This window comes from Sciurus carolinensis, chromosome 5 (assembly GCF_902686445.1).
Source record: "Sciurus carolinensis chromosome 5, mSciCar1.2, whole genome shotgun sequence".
Lineage (NCBI taxonomy): Eukaryota > Metazoa > Chordata > Mammalia > Rodentia > Sciuridae > Sciurus > Sciurus carolinensis.
Genome location: NC_062217.1, coordinates 112532993 through 112553935, shown reverse-complemented (window position 1 = coordinate 112553935; position 20943 = coordinate 112532993). Strand labels below are relative to the sequence as shown.

The 20943-nt window shown below is 36.6% G+C and overlaps 1 protein-coding gene across 1 annotated transcript in view; it reads left to right on the top strand.

The window, feature by feature from the left end:
- The window catches only part of Ank3 (ankyrin 3), a 320745-nt gene that overhangs the window by 177770 nt on the left and 122032 nt on the right, over window positions 1–20943 (top strand). Inside the window, 8 exon segments of the mRNA XM_047553901.1 lie at window positions 447–644; window positions 2173–2271; window positions 2563–2661; window positions 9017–9214; window positions 13555–13653; window positions 18407–18505; window positions 18594–18692; window positions 19174–19269. Coding sequence (XP_047409857.1) covers window positions 447–644; window positions 2173–2271; window positions 2563–2661; window positions 9017–9214; window positions 13555–13653; window positions 18407–18505; window positions 18594–18692; window positions 19174–19269 — 987 coding nt within the window.

The window sequence follows — 20943 nt, the reverse complement described above, 5'->3', positions numbered from 1 at the left end:
TCCCTTTCTATTCCTTTGCTTTTAGCAGTGAGAAGGCAAGTACTAGTAAAACCATTCATTCCTTGAGTGCATAATAAGTGGTACAGATATAATAACCCTCTCAGGTATGTGAGTTTTACTAGAATCCATTCTCTTATCTCCCAAAAAAGGAGTCACTAGAGGTTAAAAATTGATACTCTATGGCATGTAGTAGCAGGGATAATCTATAGAGAGACCCACCTTTCAGTTTTCATATTAATAGATCACTCCAAGGATATTTAAGGAGCTTAGATCCACCATCCCACATTTTTAAACCTTGTAGGAAAAGATAAATGAGATTCCTATTAACATTGAATCAAAGAGTGTAATGTGTCTCCACCATCAAGCAGCTAATGTTCCCTGAATTTTTCATATGGCACCTTTGTTTTCTGAGTTCATCAGTCTCACATTTCTACCTTACCGTTTAGGATGACCAAACCCCACTCCACATTTCAGCCCGACTGGGGAAGGCAGATATAGTGCAACAGCTATTGCAACAAGGAGCATCTCCAAACGCAGCCACAACTTCCGGGTACACCCCCCTCCATCTTTCAGCCCGAGAGGGCCATGAGGATGTAGCCGCATTCCTTTTGGATCATGGAGCATCTTTATCTATAACAACAAAGGTAGGAAAACAAGTCTCAGAATCTTCCTGGGTCCCCCCAAAACATGCTCCTCAAGGCTCCCTACGTGTAACAGGTACAGAGCTGCACAACATCATCTATACTTGGGATTGCAGGGTAATCATTAACATGGCTAGTAAAACCCTGGTGTGCAGGAGGTAGTTCTTTGTATTTTGAGAAGGTTTTTATTTTGGTCTTAAGTTTCTCAGTACATGACCTTGTCATGAAACTTTACTGATATCTAAAATTGGAAATTTCTTGCAATCTGTATAATAACTAGATAGTTTGAAAACATAACAACTAATTTTTTGTATTGAGGCCCAGTACTGAAACCACATTATCAAAACTCAGTTGATGGATGCTTTTTAAAAAAAAACTTTCCAATCAAGAGTTATATTTTTTGTTTTTATTTGTTGTTCTTATGCTTTTTATCATCATTGTTGTTATATTTGATTTATGGTTCAATTTTTTTAAACTCTGATATCTTACAGTAATAGTCTGGCCTACAGTTGTTCTGCATGTATGGAACACAAAATTTGGAGCTCATTTTTCTTGTGATACTATATAAGCCTAGCAAGTGTAATAGCAAGATGAATTAGTCTATGGCATGTGTGAAAAAACTTGTAATAGGCATTGCAGTCTCTTATTAGGATGCAGATACAAAGGATTAATATGTAATCAATGCAGAAGATAATTACAGATACTTAGAAAACCATCTGAATAAATGATAACTACCTCAAACTTTATCTCCCATGATTCTTTGACCTCTTAAACAGAGTTGAGATGCAAGTTCCTGGATGTCACTTCATATGCAAATCAGAATAATGGGTGATGGGTTTGGAGTGCCCCTGGCCTTCCACCATATCAGTCGCCCATTGGCTCTAGTCTGCTGCAATCTCATGATAACCTTCCAATTCCTAATGCATGCTCAGGACCCACCCTAATTGTGCATGCTGACTGACTGATTGATCCCTAGATGGAGGCATAGGAGAACAACCACAAATTGTTAGCATCCAGTTCTTGCATGTGTTATTACTCAGTTCATCTGTAGTGGCAAATGTGAAAGATTTCCAATGCCCACTTCCAAAAAGTAGAGCATGCATAAGGACATTATGCATATTCTTAGAGCAAGTTTCCAATTAGGCGATATGAGATTACAAGAGACCTAGACTTAGGGTGGGTTTTCCCAAACCCTCCAACTTGGATCTGGATCCCTATAACCTATTCTTCCCACAATGTAAAGCCCCAAAATGGCCACAAATAACTCCAGATTGAGCTCTTCCCCTTTGTCCTGGTGATATACCTGATTAGTTCCAAAATTAATGTCATGTTATGGCTCAGTCAGCAGAGGGAGAAAGATTTTCTTGCTGGGTGTTCTGCTTCTCTCTGTTGACAAGGGAACTTGTCTACTAGTCTTGATCCTTACATAGAGACTTAACCAGTCATCAACATTAGAATAATTTTTCAGTTACAGAAAAGCAATGGCCTATGTCATTTCTGTTGTTCTTTATTTTTCTTTTTCCTTTTTCAGAAAGGATTTACTCCTCTTCATGTGGCAGCAAAATACGGAAAGCTTGAAGTAGCCAATCTCCTGCTACAAAAAAGTGCATCTCCAGATGCTGCTGGGAAGGTATGAGGTCATCAGTCACCTGTACGAGGACATTTCCATTGATAACAATAAAAGCACTTGCTAATATTCCCCAACAGCCACCTAGATGATAACTAAATTATATTTAAGTTCTAGTAGGATGAAGAATCCTTAGGAAATAGGAGGTGAATACTTGGTCCAAGTGTTATAGAAGTGGAATATAAATTATGTCCTATGTTATACCTATTCTAATCCTGTTTCCTAAATGTAGACCTGGACTCTCATATTAACACACTTTTGACCCTGGTTGTTGTTTTCTGCACGTGTTTTCAGAGCGGACTAACTCCACTGCATGTAGCTGCACATTATGATAATCAGAAAGTGGCCCTTCTGCTTTTGGACCAAGGAGCCTCACCTCATGCAGCGGCAAAGGTACCTGTGACTCACACCATGAAGAGGATGATGGGCAATATCTATCTGTGTGCACATTAACTTTTATTCACTCTATCCGTAGCACCCTCCTCATATGGAAATCATTTAAAAATCACAGAAATAGAAGCTCCTAGGAAATCTGTGCCTTAGGCTAGTTAGTCAACTAATGTTAGTCAATAAATATTTACTTGATTTCCCTTGAAAAATCCAGAACATCCTGAATCCTGGGGAAGAAAAGGAATTGGAGTTCTCTTTAGCCAGATTAAAAACATAAGCACAAGACTGGGGTTACACAGTAAGAAAGTTCCAATTTGTCAAAATTAGAAAATACATTCTCTGTTTTCCTAGTTATAAAATATTGCTATCAAGTTGTTTATTTGTGTTTTATAAAATGGGTTGAAAGATTTTGTATATGTGTTTTTATTATCACAAGAAGGAATCTTTATTATTGTTAGGGCATTTTGAAGAGTAGATATCTTAGATATTTATGAGAAAAAAGAATATGGTGTATATAACCATTTTATTATTCTGGTATTCTGATTTGAGTGACTAATCCTAAAGAAGAGGTAATTTAAAGATGAATTAATAGAGTGCTATTAGATTAACATATTCCCTATTATTGAGCAGATGATTATGATTAGAGAATGCTTAAATGATGCAAACCACAATATATCTTTAATTATAGTTTTTTATTGGTGCATTATAATTCTACATAATAGTGGGATTCATTGTTACATAGTCATACATGCATATGACATAATTTGGTTAATTTAATTCCCAGAACCTCCCCTTCACCTCCCTTCCACAAACCACAATTTAAATAGTGTCCACTTCTTTGGTTGGTTGAAAAACCCTTTAGTGCTCCTAATGCTTTTTGCCTCTTTGTTTCACTATTACATTTTGGGGAAACTTCTGTACTCTCCTTTAAATTTAATGTTTAGATCAAATCAATTGTATACACAGGTAACTAATCTGGGCTGTACTGGGTTACTTAAAAACTTTAAGAAAGTTCTAGTTGCTTTCTCCATATGGAAAGTATGTTGTTTTTGTTCTCAGAACCTTTTTTCATACTGTGTGTGTGTGTGTGTGTGTGTGTGTGTGTGTGTATGTGTGTGTATGTGTACCAACAGTTAAAACCAGGGGAGCTTAACCAGTGAGCCACATCCCCAGCTTTTTTTATTTTTTAATTTTGAGACAGGGTCTAAGTTGCTCAGTGCCTTGCTAAATTGCTGAGGCTGGCTTTGAACTTGCAATCCTCCTGCCTCAGTCTCTGTGCCAGGTTCCCTTTCTTCTTTTCTTTTCTTTTTTTTTTTTTCTGCAGTTTTAGATGGGCAGCATAACTTTATTTGTTTATTTTTGTATGCAGTGTTAAGAACAGAACCCAATGCCTCACATGGGTTAGGCAAGCGCTCTGCCACTGAGCTCCCGCCCCAGTCCTAGGTTCCCTGCATTCTTAAATCATTTCCTGCCCCTTCCTCTCCAGTACTATACCCATTGAAGTCAATTCAAAACCAACCTCCTGAACCTGCTTTTCGGGTAAATGTTATCCCTCCCCACCCACTGCCATAATTTCTGACTTTGGCAAGCATTTGGTCTATTATGACAAATGTCTATCAAGCCCTGCCATGCTTTAATAAAACTTTACCTTGAAAAGAAAAAAAAAAAAAAAAAAACACATAGCAACATTATCCATAATAGCTAAGAGATAGAAATAGCCCAAGTATCCATCAGTGGATGAATAAATAAAATGTGAGTTATGTATGTATAAACCCACACACGTGAGTATGTGCACATTCACACAATGGAATATTACTCAGTCTTAGAAAGGACAAATATTGTATGATTCTATTCTTGAGATACACAGAATAATCACATTTAGAGACAGCAGAAGAATGGTAGTTGTCAGGATAGGTGGAAGGAGGAATGGAAAGTTAGTATTTAAAGGATACAGAGTTTCAATTTAGAAAGATGGAAAAGCTCTGCAGATGGGTGATGGTGATGGTTGGAAAACAGTATGAAGGTGCTTGTCACTGTACACTTTAAAATACTTTAAATGTGAAATTTTGTTATGTATATTTTTACCATAATTTTTTAAACATTTTTTTGAGATGCTTGGGATTAAATCCAAGGCCTTGCACATGTAAGAAGTTCTCTACCACTGAGCCAAATCCCAAGCCTTACTATAATTTTAAAGAATTTAATGGAATTTAATGGTTGTTCATTTTATTTCCGTATCCCCATGCATGCAGGTTCCTTGCCTTATAAGTAACCTCAGAGTTGTAGTAGGCAACAATAATCAGTAAATGTCACTCACATGGGAGTAATAATAATGTTGGTACAACTAGTGCCAAGCAGTTTATAATTAACAAAAGTTATAAGTGTGATATAATGAATCCAATCCATCTTTCTATCCACAAATAACTCTTACACAGGTCAACAGTTGGTATATTTGTAGTTGATTCCAGCTTTACATTTATCAAACAAGATTTGGTATTCATGGTTCCATATTTTCAAAACATCTTTTGACAAAGAGTTGTAAAGCAGTTCTTTAAATAACTCCTTATAACATCCCATTAGTTTCAGGCATATCTTTTACAATCAATTAAACACAGACTTTTTAACGGGACATTGATTCTCTTTCCCATTGCACAGTTGCCTGTGTAATGCCATCTCTGGCACGTGTCCAACCATCCCCATCTTCTGGAGTGGTGGTACTGGTCAGGGACTTTTTGTAGACTTTGATCCTGAGCAAAGTCATATCAGGGATTGGTTTTGTCTGCTAGAGGAAAAAAAAAAAAAAAAATCCTGGTTCCAATATTTTAAACTGATGAGAATCCATTTTTCTCATGTCATGAGGAGGCAAGAGGTAGGCAAAGCAGTTGTTGATGTTGGTCTAGTTGTTCATTCAGACAAGTTCCTCCTGTTTGTTTTGTTTCCTCTTTGGTCTTTTCCTCCAGAGGCATCTGGAGCACAGGTTGCCAGGTCTTACACGCAGCAGGCAGAAGCAAAGTCAGCACAACAGGGCTTTCTCAGAAGTTCCACCCACCCAGTTCTTTCATCTCATTGGTCACTTCTACTTGCAAGGGAAGCTGGGAAATGTAGTTTTCTAGCTAGATACTCTGCCAGATGTTCCTTCTTTAAAGAGGGAGAATGAATAGAGGCTAAGCAGTCTTTACTCCAGGAAAGCTCAGGCATTGCTTAATTCTGGCAGTGGTGAGAAGTGAGGGACAAAGGCTCAATAGAGCAGGATCACCATGTAGGTGTCACCTCAATGTCAACTCTTCCTCAGATCACATGCTTTGTCTTTTAGAGCATACTACACCTTCTTACCTTTTATTTCCTTTAAAATTGCCAATGTATTTTCTTAATCCCATATCTTCTATAAATATGATGCAATTTAGGTAAAAAGTAGATTGACTGTTATAATCCATTTTAGTCAGCTCAGTTTCCTGAGACAAGACACAATGCTGGAAAGAATACTGACTTGAGTTCAGGCATAACCTGGACACTAATTATGGAAGAGATAGCTTTAATTTATTATATGTCAGATTTCTATTAGATAAAATATGCAAAATGTCTATGAATATAGGTCAGTATATTTATGAATGCTCTTGGAAAAAATATAAAATATGATATAAATACTACATATTATTTTTGATACTTTAAAATCACATTTAATTTTCATTGTGAGATGCAAAATACACACTACAAGCCTTTTGTCTCCTGCATCAAGAGAAAAGAAATAGAGACTAAGATTATTCTTTAACTGAATCTCTTCCTATCTTATTTATCCAATTAATGCATCTTCCTTATTTAGTGTGGCAAGTGAAACCATTTTACTTTCCATAAAATAGGAAGAACTTAAAATTTTAGGAAAAAAATGTATAGGTCTTAAGAGAAACTTTATTATTTGAAAATATTTCTTTAGTCTTTCTATTTCCCATTCTAAAATAATACCATGAATCATTTTTCCCTTGTTTTGTACTTTCCTTTGTGTCTCAGGTAAGGAACTCAAGATAAATTCCTAAGCAATAATAAAGAAATTGTCTGGAACTGACATGCACTGCAGAGATACCAGAGAGTCTCTTTATAAGTGTTTTGTAGGTCCTGGTCCTAGGATATTTTGGCAACCAAGAAAATTGTCGTATCTGAGAGGATATGGAGTTCCCTTTCCTTGGTTGGAGATTGAGAAATGACTAACCTGAAGAAATGTATCAGTCTTAAAAGCAAAAAGAGATAAAATGCAGGATAAGAAGCTAACTTCTGACTTGACCTTGCCTTTACCTCTCTAATTAGTGTTAGACATATTGACTAATCTCATTTTCTATTTCAGTGCTGCTTGTGAATATTCTATGTTGTGGAGGATGGTGAAACAGCTCACCCCTCCTATTACTCACTGTGTTGTTGGCTTGACTCCAAATCTCTGCATTGGACTCTGTGGTCACTGGTCTCTGAAGGGTGTGTCTGAGCAGAGTGCCAAATGCTTCCCAGGGCAGCTGGGGTTTCCAGATGGCAAGAGGTCAGACTAAAAATAGGGATATAAAATGTTCTTCTACAGTGGCTTATCCAGTTTGGCAGAGGCTGGTTTCAGAAAAGTCTAGAGGTAACATTTCCACTTTCCATTTCCCTTTTATATTGTCCGATTCAAGTCCATATTGACATGCAATCTTGCATTTCCCTTAAATGACTGTGAACCAGAGCAAAGTGCCCAGAGCTTTCTTAGGTCAGGGGACTCTAAAAGTTCCTGAGGCATGGCTAATTAACAATTTATCAAAGGAATTGTGGTCGTCTGTAGCTGAACATCAGGGCTCAGCCAAGAGAAGGATGCCACAATGTTCTGAAAGCTTTTGTACACTTGATTCAAATTCTGACAATTACTTTCTTCACTTAATCAATATGTACCAGTTATTGTGGGACACTGGAGGTATAAAGACAGGTACAAAACAATATGTGCCCTTTACAGATTTATATTTTAGGACGCAGAGGCAGATTCATAAACTAAAGAATGCCACTGAATGTCCCCAGGGCTTTGATTATAGTCAGGTTGAGGGGCTGTCACCAATATTTTTATTGAGGACCTAGGTATTGGGGTTTGGGAAGTGGAAAAACATAGAAGACTTCATGGAGGGTGTAGCCTTTGTGCTTAACTTTCAACAGATGGATGCTGACCTCATGGGCATGTTGGGGAAAAGTATTCTTTGTACGTCAAGGTAAGGCAGAAAACATGAAACTGGATTTGCTCTGAAGACCTGCAATGTCCAGTCTGAGAGAAGCAGAGCATAGAGTCTGGAGTTTTATGAAAGAGTAAATTAGATAGGTGAATGAGAGTAGCATCTTGACTATCTTGAAAATTTTAAACAATACATGGTGCCATTTATAAACAGTACATGGTGTCTTAGTCTTTTGGTACTACTATATCAGGATACCTGAGGCTGAGAACTTTGTAAAGAAAAGATTTATTTCTTACAGTTCTAGAGGCCAAAAAGGCCAAGGTTGAGGGATCCATGCCTGGCGGAGGTCTTCTTGCTGTGTCATCTTGTAGCAGAAAGTGGAAAGGCAAGATATAGACAAACTGAACTCATCCTATTATCCAACACTCACTCCTGAGATAACAGCATCAAGCCATTTATGGAAGCGGAGCTCTCATGACCTAATCACTACTTAATAGTCCCACCTCTCAACACTATTGTAATGGGAATTAAGTTTCCAACACATGAACTGTGGGGGATATATTCAAATCATAGTAGGTGGCTATTAAAGGGATTTTTTAATGAAAGTTTGAATGACTCCCAGCATGCCTCAATGATACCATATTGCTTGTTGTTTCCCAGTAGGGATGCATCCTATCCTCAATTTAAATAAAGTAAGCAAACTGGGAACAGTTGTACACACCCGTAATTCCAGCTACTTGTGAGGCTGAGGCAGGAGGATCACAAATTTGAGGCCAGTCTCAGAAACTTAGACCCTATCAAAATAAAAAAATAAAATGAGCTGATGACATGGCTCAGTGGTAGAGTACCCCCTGGGTTCAATCCCTAGTACCAAATAAATAAATAAAGTAAGCAAGTACTGAGCACCTACTAACATAACTACCTATAAGAGGAAAATCTATAATCCTTTTTGAAAACCAATAGTACCCTCTTTTAATAAACCCACCCATATAGTGTTTTCCCTTCTTAGGAACATAGGAGACAAGGGTGCTACAAAACTGACACCAGTTGATTTAACAGTATTTGCTTACTTAATTGTAGTTTTTGTTTTTTTTTAAAGCAGTCAAAACCACTAGAAAGTGAAGTATGCTATTTGCATTTTTATCTTGTTACTGGGAATGTGACCAAGTGATTCGTATTGACAGAATGGTTATACGCCACTGCACATCGCTGCCAAAAAGAACCAGATGGACATAGCGACAACTCTGCTGGAATATGGTGCTGATGCCAATGCAGTTACCCGGCAAGGAATTGCTTCTGTCCATCTTGCAGCTCAGGAAGGGCACGTGGATATGGTATCTCTGCTCCTCAGTAGAAATGCAAATGTGAACCTGAGCAATAAGGTAACTTTTTCTTTTCCAAACAAAACATGCAATACAGAATTTTACTCCTCAGAAAAATCTGGATCAAATAGAATGTGTGAAGTGTAATATTGCACAAAGATGTTTACTAAACTGTTATTTATAGTAAAAACTTGAAAACAATCTATTTAAATAGTAGAATGGCAAATAAATAATTCATACAGTTGTAGTATATATGTATATATGTGGCTCTATAATAGGAAGAACCATAAAAATAAGGTCCACAAAGTTTTTATAATAACATGAGAAGTTTTTGTTCTGTTAATTCAAATTGCCAATGAGGAATTGCAAATGTAGCTTGTTGCTTTATTCCACAAACATTTTGGGGAATTTTATTCCTTGCCTGTCCCAGTTTTAAGTCTTAAGTTAGGAAGAGAAATTGGAAGCATATCTTTAGTAAGTTCATTTTAATAATAGAAATTTAAAATGGCTATTTTAGTGAATATACAGGAAGTCCTTAGCTTACAGGTCTAGTGTTTGTTTAAAAATTGGCTAGTTCCGTAGTTTGGCTGTTATGTGCAGCATCTTTTAAGAAGAAAAAGATTTATCTCCATTTGGGAAAAAAGTTACTCTGTGCTAATTTGAATTTTTCCAACATTACAATTTAACAAATGCTATAAGCCAAAATTCATACATAAGAAGCCAGAGAAAACTATTCTTAGTTTTAGCACCTTAAAAACTCCTTTATAATTTTTTTGATTATCGAGCAGTCACATTCTTTAATTTTATTTTAGGGTAGTGATTTGATATTCTCACATTTTTCTTTTTGAAATGTTCCTTTTAGGACTGTATGTCTCATTCTAATAGGAATCACAAACCAATTTCAAGGTCATGATAATTAGGATTAGTTCGAGGTTTTGAATTTTCTAAGTTTTATATACCAATTTATAGATCAGCCTTATAATTTTGCTGCAAAATTCAGCTTGTCTTAATGATAAGGCATTGCCTTTCTCAAATTGAGGTACATTCTGTCATCTACTAGAATATATTTTTCCTGTGAGCCCAGAATATTGTATTGTATTCATTCTACCAGAGACAATCCAGTATCTTGACAGTCACTTTAAAAGTGACTAATTTTAGTAGATTTTATACCATACTAGTGTAACTGTTTTTTTGCTTTAAAATTCTTCAATCAAACTGACCTTAAGTTCACCTTAAAGTCATATATTGTTTTTAGGCTAAAAAGACTTTAGGGGGAAAAATCATCTATGTTTGCTTGAGTAGACTAGAAAGTGGCGATGGAATTCTGAAGATCAAAAGACATGGGTAATAAATCATGGGAAATGAACAAACCTGGAAATTTCTGGCCACCTTCTTGAATAAATGATACATAAGCAGAGGTGTTGCTAAGGAGGGTTTAAAAGATCAGTGAACTTCTCACTAGCATGTCAGACAAACTTCATGGTTCCTACACTGTATATACAGAAAGAAGACATTGGAAAATCTTTGCATCCTTTGTCAGTTGTAATTTTCTATATAAAGTGCTGGTTGGTTGCTCCTCATCCAAAATGCTTGGGACCAGAGGTAATTTAAATTTCAAATTTTTTTCAGAGTTGGGAATATTTTTTCATATGTAATTATAATGAGATATCTTGGGGATAGGACCAAAGTCTAAATACAAAATTCGGTTGCGTTTCATATCTACTTTATACACGTAGACAATTTTATAGAATGTTTTAAATAGTTTTGTAAATTAGACAAAGTTTGTGGATCACAACTGCAGGGCCTGTTCCCTTAGGGAGGCCAAATCAACAGTGTGTTGTGCATCTACATTTTTACTGACCAGTCACATGAAGTCTGGGTGGAATTTTCCACATGTCATGTTGTGTCATGTTGGCACTCTAAGAGTTTTGGATTTTGGGGCATGTAGGATTTTTGGATTACAGATGTTCAGCCTGTATTCACTCTTCCCTGAAGAGAAGAGTTTATTATTGGATAAGGAACCCTCTGATCATTTTTCTGATAGTTTTTCCTGAGCTGTCAGTTTTTTAAGAACAAATTCATTACTGTACCCTCCACCCCTTTCGCCCCTACCATGCCCACCTAACACTAGCCTTTCTTTCATTGCTAGAAAATAACCATTAAAAGAAAGATTTAGTTTTCATGAAAATTTATATTGAACACCATTTATTATTTTTACTTATTTCCTTCCTTGCTAGTAACTAGCAGTCCCCCACTGGTTTTAAGGAAAAGAAATCTTAAACCCCAAGTTACCAGTGAAATGCTAATGTTTAATTTGATTCAGTTTTTCTAAATCTCATTCAGGTTTTGCAAACCACAAATACCTGTATTTTTTTATACAGTTAAAATAATATTAAACAGAGCTGCTGCTATTCTAAGTTGGCATTTCCTCTGTTTCCAATAAATGCCATTTTTAAAATAAGCAGTGATAGAAACCTCATAAAAGATTAACAGATAACTTCAGAATGGGAACAGGACTATTGTAACCTTATGCTATTTTTATTATTCTTTTTAACCAAAACCATTAAGATAAAAATAAATTTCTAGTGTTTTGCCAAAAGAGACTTGATTGTTCCTCTGATTTAATAAATTAATGCTGAATTAAATACCAGATGCCTGTCACTGGTTTCATCAAGATGAAAGGTACATTCTTGACTCAACAAGCCAACAATGGTTTAAGGAAGATAGACCAAAAGAAAAAAAAAATTTAAATGTAGAATTGTAATGTTCTTAATAGAAGTGAGCATATAGGAGGTGTTCACATAAATTTAAGAGTTTGGTCATTTAGTGACATGGGAGAGAGACAAAGCTGGGCATGTCTCTGTGGCAAAAGCAAAGGGTGGGCACCCCATGTGAATAGCATGAATATAGGCAGGAGAACACAGGGTATGTGCCCAGAATACAGGGCGTGTGCTCAGTCTAGCCTGAGAAGCACTCAGGAATATTCAGAGTTTTGAAGAGTTTGAAACTGAGAATAGATGACCGTGCCACTTTTACAAAATGTTATGGCTGAAAATAATATTACCACTAAAGTAGAACATGGAACATTGTTCTGTGATGATGTCAGTGTTTGGGTGGTGCCCATTTTGACCCTGGTGTTTTTTTCTTGGATTTCAAGTGAATGTGTGGGTCCTCCTTTCATATTTCCCCTCTTTTCAGTGTGTGAGCTATCCTCCAAAGTTCCATAAACATTAAAAAGTCACAAGCAAATCACTCTGAGTCCTATAATTTTTCTGATAGAATAGTGACTCCTAAATAAATAATGTTGTGCATCTAGAGGGTTATGTACTACTTCCAGAAGCTGCTTTTGATTCACTCCTTTCCCCTGACAGTTAGGACAGGCTGATGTTTTCATTGCACAGATGTGGAAGGGGGAGAGAGAAGGCCTCCAAGACTCAACATATTAACATCTGTGCTTATAATGTATGAAAGAAAGTAATCTGAAAGCACTTCCATAAACTTAATTTCTCTCAAATATTGCATAGGAAAAAAAATCCTTTACAATTACAAAGGTTTTTTTTAAACCCGAGTACAGTCTTAGCGATTTGTTTTTTCTTGGCCATTGGAACAACAATGTAATCTACAGATTCTCTGGTAGGGTCAGTTTCAAATACTCAGTCTCATCAAATCCATACACCATCTAAATGACCTGGGAATCCTCATGATCCATCATTCACATTACATTTCCCAGGTGTTCTTTCCTACCCAGAAGCAGCATGCAGAAAATATTCATCAGGCCTTGGGTAATTATACAGAGGAAATATTATCATCACATGTCAACTTTCACTTTGTAAACATATTATTTTAATAATTTTTGCCAAACTAGTACTAATGGTAATGTACTAAAACTCCTGCATAATTTTGTTTTTAAAAAGTTTTTAGGGTTGGGGAGATAGCTCAGCTGGTCGAGTGCTTGCCTTGCAAGCACAAGGCCCTGAGTTCGACCCCCAGTACAGCAAAAAAAAAAAAAAAAAAAAGAAAAGAAAAAAAGTTTTTAATATTTGGAGATGAACACAAAGTATATATAGGAAAAATGTCACAATGGTATTTGCTTTAAAATACTGCCACAAAGAAATGAATGAAGAGAAAAAGGGGATGGACGAAGAAAATGTGAGGAATTATTGATACTTGCTGAGTCTGTGATAAGTATTCAAACTTAACTCCATAGCTTAGCTTTCATGAAGTCTACAGACAACAGTTTTGCCACAGGGCTGATGAGGCATGGTATGTGAACTTACTCTATAGGTTTTTTTTTTGAATATAGGAACTATTCTAGAATTTACAAACTTTTTGTCAAACACGGCCATGTGTACTGCTTTCCTTCCTAAGTGATAACTGTGCACTTGGATTCTTTTTTGCAGAGTGGTCTCACCCCGTTGCATTTGGCTGCTCAAGAAGACAGAGTGAATGTGGCTGAGGTCCTTGTAAACCAAGGAGCACATGTGGATGCCCAGACAAAGGTATGGCTTCTCTCCTTTTCCTAGACCAAGGGAATATGTCGTTCAACATGCCAGTGACTCCAGTGTGGAAGCCACTACAGTTGCATAGGAGGAAAAGTGCTTTCAATCATATCTTTTTTTTTTGGTATCAGGTGTTGAACTCAGGGCACTTAACCACTGAGCCACATCCCCTGCTCCTTTTTATTTTTTTTATTTTGAGACAGGGTCTTGCTAAGTTGCTTAGGGCCTCACTAAGTTGCTTGAGTCTGGCTTTGAACTTGTGATCCTCCTGCTCAAGCCTCCTGAGCCCCTGGGATTACAGGCATGTGCCACCATGCCCAGCTCAATCATATCTTTTATACATAGTATTACAAATGTACATTTATGTAAGGGACACCAAAGCTTCTGGTTATAGTATCTCAGACACTTTTGTCTTTAATGACCTGAGTACTTTATGTTAGCAGCATGTCAATGTCTCCTGTATTAACACCAGTGAGCCTTGTGACTGCACAGCTTTCCTTCCAAGGCAGAATATGAAGAAAGTTTGTATCTTTCTTAGGTTTTATGACTGACTTAAAAAATGTGTGTGCGTGTGTGAGTGTGTATACAAATAGAAAATCTTCTCAGTAATTTAATTTAACATGGTTTATGAAAAATAATAAATCAAGGCTCTTTCTATTACTCACTTGTCAAATTCCTTATGTCTATATAGTTATGCATGTGCTCTCTTGCACCCTTGCACATTTTCTCTCTCTGACAAAATAAAAAAAAAAAATCCTGAGTAATCTCATATAATGCCACAGTTCAAACACAGATAAGAAAATGGATGTTTTGTGTTACCATTAAAGACATGACTTTAATCTCATTTCTCTGAACATTTTCTTAAGATGCTTAGTTTTGTTACCTCTTCACATCAGATTTGTTTTATCTACTTAAAAATATAATTCTTCTTTCTTGTAGGGCATAGTAGCATGTTTCTGTAATTCTAGCAACTCAGGAAGCTGAGGGAGGAGGATCACAGGTTTGAGGCCCCCCTCAGCAATTTAGTGAGACATTGTCTCAAAATCAAAATAAAAAATAAAAAAGGGTTGAGGATGTAACTCAGTGGTAAAGTGCCCCTGTGTTCAATTCCCAGTACCAAAAAAATATATATATATGTATGTGCATATATATAGGTACATATACACACATATTTCTTAATATGTTGCATGTTTGACACAAAAAGAATGCTTATTAAATATTATAAATAAAATTATTTTTATTTACAATTTTATATCATCATATAGAGAGGTTCTGAGTTGTGGGGACATATTGAAAATGTGGCTAATTCAACAGTACCACCAAGAATGAACCAAATAAAAAGGTATTGCAGACATCAAAATCAGACTGAATTTAGCTTGTTTTCTTTATTTTTCTTGAATACTTTCATCAAGAGTTTTCTACGTTAGAAATATGGTCAGTGTATTCACATATTAATTCCATATTGTTTTATTCATATAGAGAACACACACAAATAATTAAATAATTTAATAAGTTACCTCTCCCTTTACAGACGTGAAACTGTCAAAGAAAAGTTCAAGTTGTTCAATATTTTTGTGCCCCAGCACATCCAAGAAATATAGCCAAAGTTAGTCAGAAAGCACATGATGATTTTCAAGGCCAGGTGGGGCGGGGACAGTCCTGCACCCCCTTCTGTTCTGAGTTGGTAGACATCAGGTGGCTTCCAGGGTTTCCTCCTGAGCCAGCCCAACTCGGGTCACAATTGGAAACCATTTTTGTTCTTGGCATAATATTTTGAAGCTTGTGCCTTTCTCTGCCCTTTACCAATCGCCTCACTTGAGAAAGCATCTGTCTCTTATAAAATTTTTTCCTTTCCTTTTTTTTCCCACCTCAGGAAAGATCACAGTCACCAAAAGGAAGCAAGGCTGCGATTGTCCCATAATTAGAGTAGGACAGAAGTGCAAAGAGTTGGGGTGTTTGTACTTGCTATTTGACTTTGTGGATAGAGTCCTAGAGACACACAGATTTTGGAAGATAAGGGAGAAAGAGGTTGTCCACTCTTTCTCTCAAGTCATGGATGGGAGGTGGGGTAGTTCCTAAGTACTACTAAATAAAATATTGTAACAGGATAACATAGATTGGAAATACCAGTCAGAATATCCCATCTGATAACATAGATTGGAAATACCAGTCAGAATATCCCATCTGAACCTGTTTTCTGTTCCTACACAATACAGCCATCCCATTCAGCAAGGATGACACAGTCTTTCCTGTAGATCTTTTCCTGCTTCCTGTTTTCCTTCTTTTAATCATTTATTGACCAAGGTTTAAAATATGTATTGGGTATCATGATATACCACACACTGTTTTAGGCATGAAATGATAACAGCTAAAGCCATGTGCCAAATATTGTTTCTGTTAGCATATTAAGACAATACTGTAAGATTGCTTCTGTTATCAAATTCCATTTCACAGTGCATAAGCCAACACAGAAAGGTTCAATAACTTGCCCAAAGTCGCACAGACAGTAAGTGGCAGACCTGGATTCCATGCCTTGCCTCCAGAGTTCATACTCTCAACCATGGAGTTGCTCCCTCCGTTTTCTCATTGGTTGAAGCTGCAGCCTGATCAGTGAATAGATGTGAACATTCACCACTTTGTAATCAATAGAGAGAAAAGGAAAAGAAAATTATTAAGGACTCTGGGATACATTTCTTAGGGTTTTGCAGAGCCCTACTCAGGTTTGCCCAAAAGAAGAAAAAGTTTTATTTCAGTATATAGTAGTATCATAAATGAGGCAGCACTGGGACAAAGAGGCAAAACTGCTCAAGAAAGAACAGTTAGTCTTTTCAACACTTATTACTGCTAGTTGGAAAGAATTTTTCAAATCACATCCTCTGTGTATATCCTTACAAGGAACCATCTTATATGAGAATGCTCTGACTACCAACCCCTATCCCCAGTGAATCTGAGTGCAAGTTGAATCTTCCTGACCATGCATATACATCTTTAATAAAATACTGCTTTAGTGCTTATGGAATAGTAAGAAGACTAGTGTACCAGAGCACAGTGAACAAGGGAAAGACTAGAAAATGAGATCAAAGATTAATAAAAGGGGATTGGGGAGACCTGAATCAGGTAAGTCCTCATAGTTTAATATAATGACAGGGTTTTAATAAGAGTATGATGGAAAGCTTTAAGAATAAATACAAACAGTATGTTTAAATATTTAAAGTGATTCAGTTTCTCAAAAAATCTAATACATTAACACTACCACCTTTGGAAACTGTTACATGTTACTTAAGCAGGTAGACTAAAAACTTGAATAGCTCTTGAATATTTAGAGTTTTCAAATATTGTCTACATTGTTTTGACCTCTTTACCTACCACTGAACTTGAGAATAAAGTTACTTCAGTTAAACTAATTGTACTAAGAATTGATTGGACAAACTACATTCAAGTCTCCCTTACCAGCATTCTGATCATGGATGCACCATCTGATTCCTCAGTTCCAAGAAAGAACCACCCTGCAAAGTAGGCAAGCAATTCTGGTCACCAGAAAAGGAATATCCTCAATCATGCATAACATGGATTTAGGGGTGATAAGTCCATCTCCTATATCTGTGTGGTTATGGTGCACTTACCAGGGAGAGTCTGGGCAGCATAAGTGTGTTGACAGCTTGGTTTTGGAAGGGAGTCTGATCAGAGGCAGGTCTACAGGGCAGCACATCCCTGGTGAGATATCTTCACCTTCAGCTATGGCTGTGGTCTGGGCATCCCCTTTTCAAATTTATAGTGACCCACTTGCTGGGGTCACCATAAAGACACATGCCACATTAGAAGCCTGGAAAATATGGACCTTTCTCCTTCAATCCCTGCTTAGAAATTTGCAGTAAAAGTTTGTGTTCTTTCGGTCAGCTGGTGCTTCCTCTCATGACGAGAGATTGAACAGGCCCCAGAAATTGTGTAGTATCTCTTACAACAAGTGTCACCATCTAGAAAAGGATCCAGAATATCCTTTTTTTTTTTCAAATAATTATATACATATTATTTGCACATATACACACAGGGAAGGAGAGAATGAAAGAATGAACTTATAACCCTTCTCCCCCACCACTCCATCCTGGGGTACTAATCTGAGAAAAGATCTGTTGCTTTGTCTAAATCAGTGGCTTTCAAACTGTGAGATTCCAGTGAGGAGAGCAGGAGACTTAAACTAGAACAGATACACCTAGATCAAGTTCTCCAGCTACCAGCACTCAGCAATCTCTTCCTCGTTAGTGTTTCTGTGACTCTATCTCCATCATGCATTCTGAACATCCTCATCCTTGCCTTATCATTTAAACATTTCTTTTCCTTTTTTTTTTTTAACCTAGACTTCAAACATTTAGAGGGTAGAGTGTAAATGCTAGTCTAGTTTGCCCATAAAGCACTCTCTGATCCTTGCCAGGCAGATGGTGGGTTAGCCTGTGTAGGCTGTGGATTGCTCCATCTTTCCTTTCTGTCTTGAACAGTTGTTAGGAGAATAAAATGAGCTAATACAAGTGAGAACCATTGGGAAAAGTAAATAACTATTTTTACATGAGGTGATATTGTTATTTATAATTAAGACTAGCTCTGAGAGTGATCAAGTGTAATTTTTTTATATAGAAATGGAAAAACATCTTTTTTCAGCTCCAGAAAAGGCTAAATAATAATTTTGCTTCTATTTAGGATAGCTGTTACTAAAAGCATACTTATGATGTTTCTTTTTGGAAAAAAAATGTAATTACAGATGGGATACACACCACTACATGTGGGCTGCCACTATGGAAATATCAAGATTGTTAATTTCCTTCTCCAGCATTCTGCAAAAGTTAATGCCAAAACAAAGGTAAACTCCCTTCTCCTTTCTTTTCACTAAAGTTATTTATTTTGTATCTGAGAAAGTAAGAGTCATTTCTTCCATCTTTCTTCCACAGAATGGGTATACGCCATTACATCAAGCAGCTCAACAGGGACATACACATATAATAAATGTCTTGCTTCAAAACAATGCCTCCCCCAATGAGCTCACTGTGGTAAGCTGTGGGCCAGCGTAAGGGAAGAGGGAGGAGATGGTGCATCTGGACTCTTCTGTATCATTCATTGAATACATGTGTTGCTTTTCTATTGATAGGCATAAACAGAGCATTCAGAAGAATGATTGAAAAAGGGCAATACCCATATTGTTGTGAACCATTCAGAGAGAAATATAATTAGTGTTTCACACTTTAATACTATTAATTGCATTGCTGTCTAATAGGAAGTATATATGTAAGGGGGAAAAAATGGGTCTGTTTCCATTGATTGCTTACTGAGAACATTACTCTTGGATTCCATGTGTACCTATCCAGACTTTGCTGATGAGTAGAAACAGGTTAGGTGGGTTATAGGTAAGGTGTCTCTACTAAAACCAAACAATTCGATAGGTCTGATGAAACACTTGCCTTCACATTTTGTGTAGGTAAAAAGTGTGAAATAAGGCTTGTTAATTCTTTGTCCATGTTTTCCCATTGCCAGAATGGGAATACTGCCCTTGCCATTGCGCGGCGCCTTGGGTACATCTCAGTGGTTGACACCCTGAAGGTAGTGACGGAAGAGACCATGACCACGACTGTAAGTAGTGGATGCAGACCTTTGTTTCCCTGGGAGTCAGTTCTCGGGCTAGAGGTTTCCTGGGCTTTTCTAAGATGAACTTTCTTTGTGCCATTCAGACTAAGTGCCATTTCTTCAAAATGTCATCTCATTGTTTGGCCGTCAGGATACCAAAACTCTCATTCCTGATACAAATGAAACTTTGAAATGTAAAAATACTTTTTTTAAAGTTGCACAACACGAGACTTGGTGGCACTTTCCTGTAAGGGATCAGAAGTTTGAGGCCATCCTTAGCAACTTAGTGAGGCCCTAAGCAACAAAGCAATATCCTATTCTCAAGTTAAAGGGGACTGGGAATGTAGATCAGTGGTAAAGCACTCTTGGGTTCAGTCCCCATTATCCAAAAAAAAAAAAAGTTGCCTAAGAGACGGGGAGATAGCTTAATACACAAATGATACATGGTTACATATCATTATTGTTAAAAAAAAATTGTATATTTTTAAAATAATTACAGATAGGATCAAAATTGGTTTTGATTACCATTCTCACTACTTTTTGTCCACTTATTGAAGCTTTTATAGGAAAAAAATAATATGATGTTTTGTTAAATTTTAAAGTAAACATTTACCAGGAGACCCTATAATAAGCTGCAGCCTCTAGGATAAATCTTTTCTTTTTAACCCCATCTGGAAACTTTGCACTGTATTAGGATTTGATAACTTTGGAACCAAGGGCAGATACTAGTCCTTATCAGAAGTTTATTTGAGTTATTTCTGACTCTATGACTTAACATGTAGCCTTGAGACTGAGGCTATACAATGTGATTTTAGGATTCTGGGACATTTGTGATAATCAGTTCAGTCTCCTTTTCCTTTCTATCACCTCCATACTTGAAGGGAAGCATAGTTAGTTCATCCAAATCATCTTATGTACATGGTGTTTTATATTTAAAAAACATGGCCTGAGAGTATCTGTAGCTACCTGCAGACTGAGTTATTTGACAATGTATAGGCTTTAGAAACTTAAAAAATAAGCCTGTTGGTCCTAATAGAGAAATTGTACAGTTTAGAAAAAAATAAAACAGGTGTTCTGAAGGACTTACAGCAGTGGTTACCAACCAGGATACATTTCCAACCTCAAGATGTAGTTTATCTAAGTAATAAATTCCTATATGTTGATTCATACACTTCTTGAGTATTTCATTTTCTTGTAACATGTTATTAAGCTCTCAAGTAAAAGAGTTTAAACAAACAATGTTTATTAGCCTTAATTTTATAGATATTCCACATAGCTTTCTGTAGGATGGGGAAGGAGGGAAGAAGACAAGCTATTTAACAATGACCAAGTGTCACAATGCTATACAAGATTTAAAGTGCTTGCAATAAATATGAGACTGCTATTTCTGAAAGCGTGAGCGTATTGAAAGTAGTAAAAATTGTTCAAATGTAAATCTTACTCTATTAAATTACCCCCTAACAAAATTCAAAATGTTTCTTTGAAATAATAAAAACAAAAAGCTTCAGAGAAAATAGAGTCATAGACAAAGAAAAGCTATAACTTTAGAAAATCTTCTGAAAGATGTCAGGTTCCCCTCAGAAGATGTAACATATATAGGAATATCACTTCACTTCGTGTCATCAGCTGACTTGGTGACTTTCTTTGAGAAAAAGACACTGTGCATGCTAACAGAAAAGG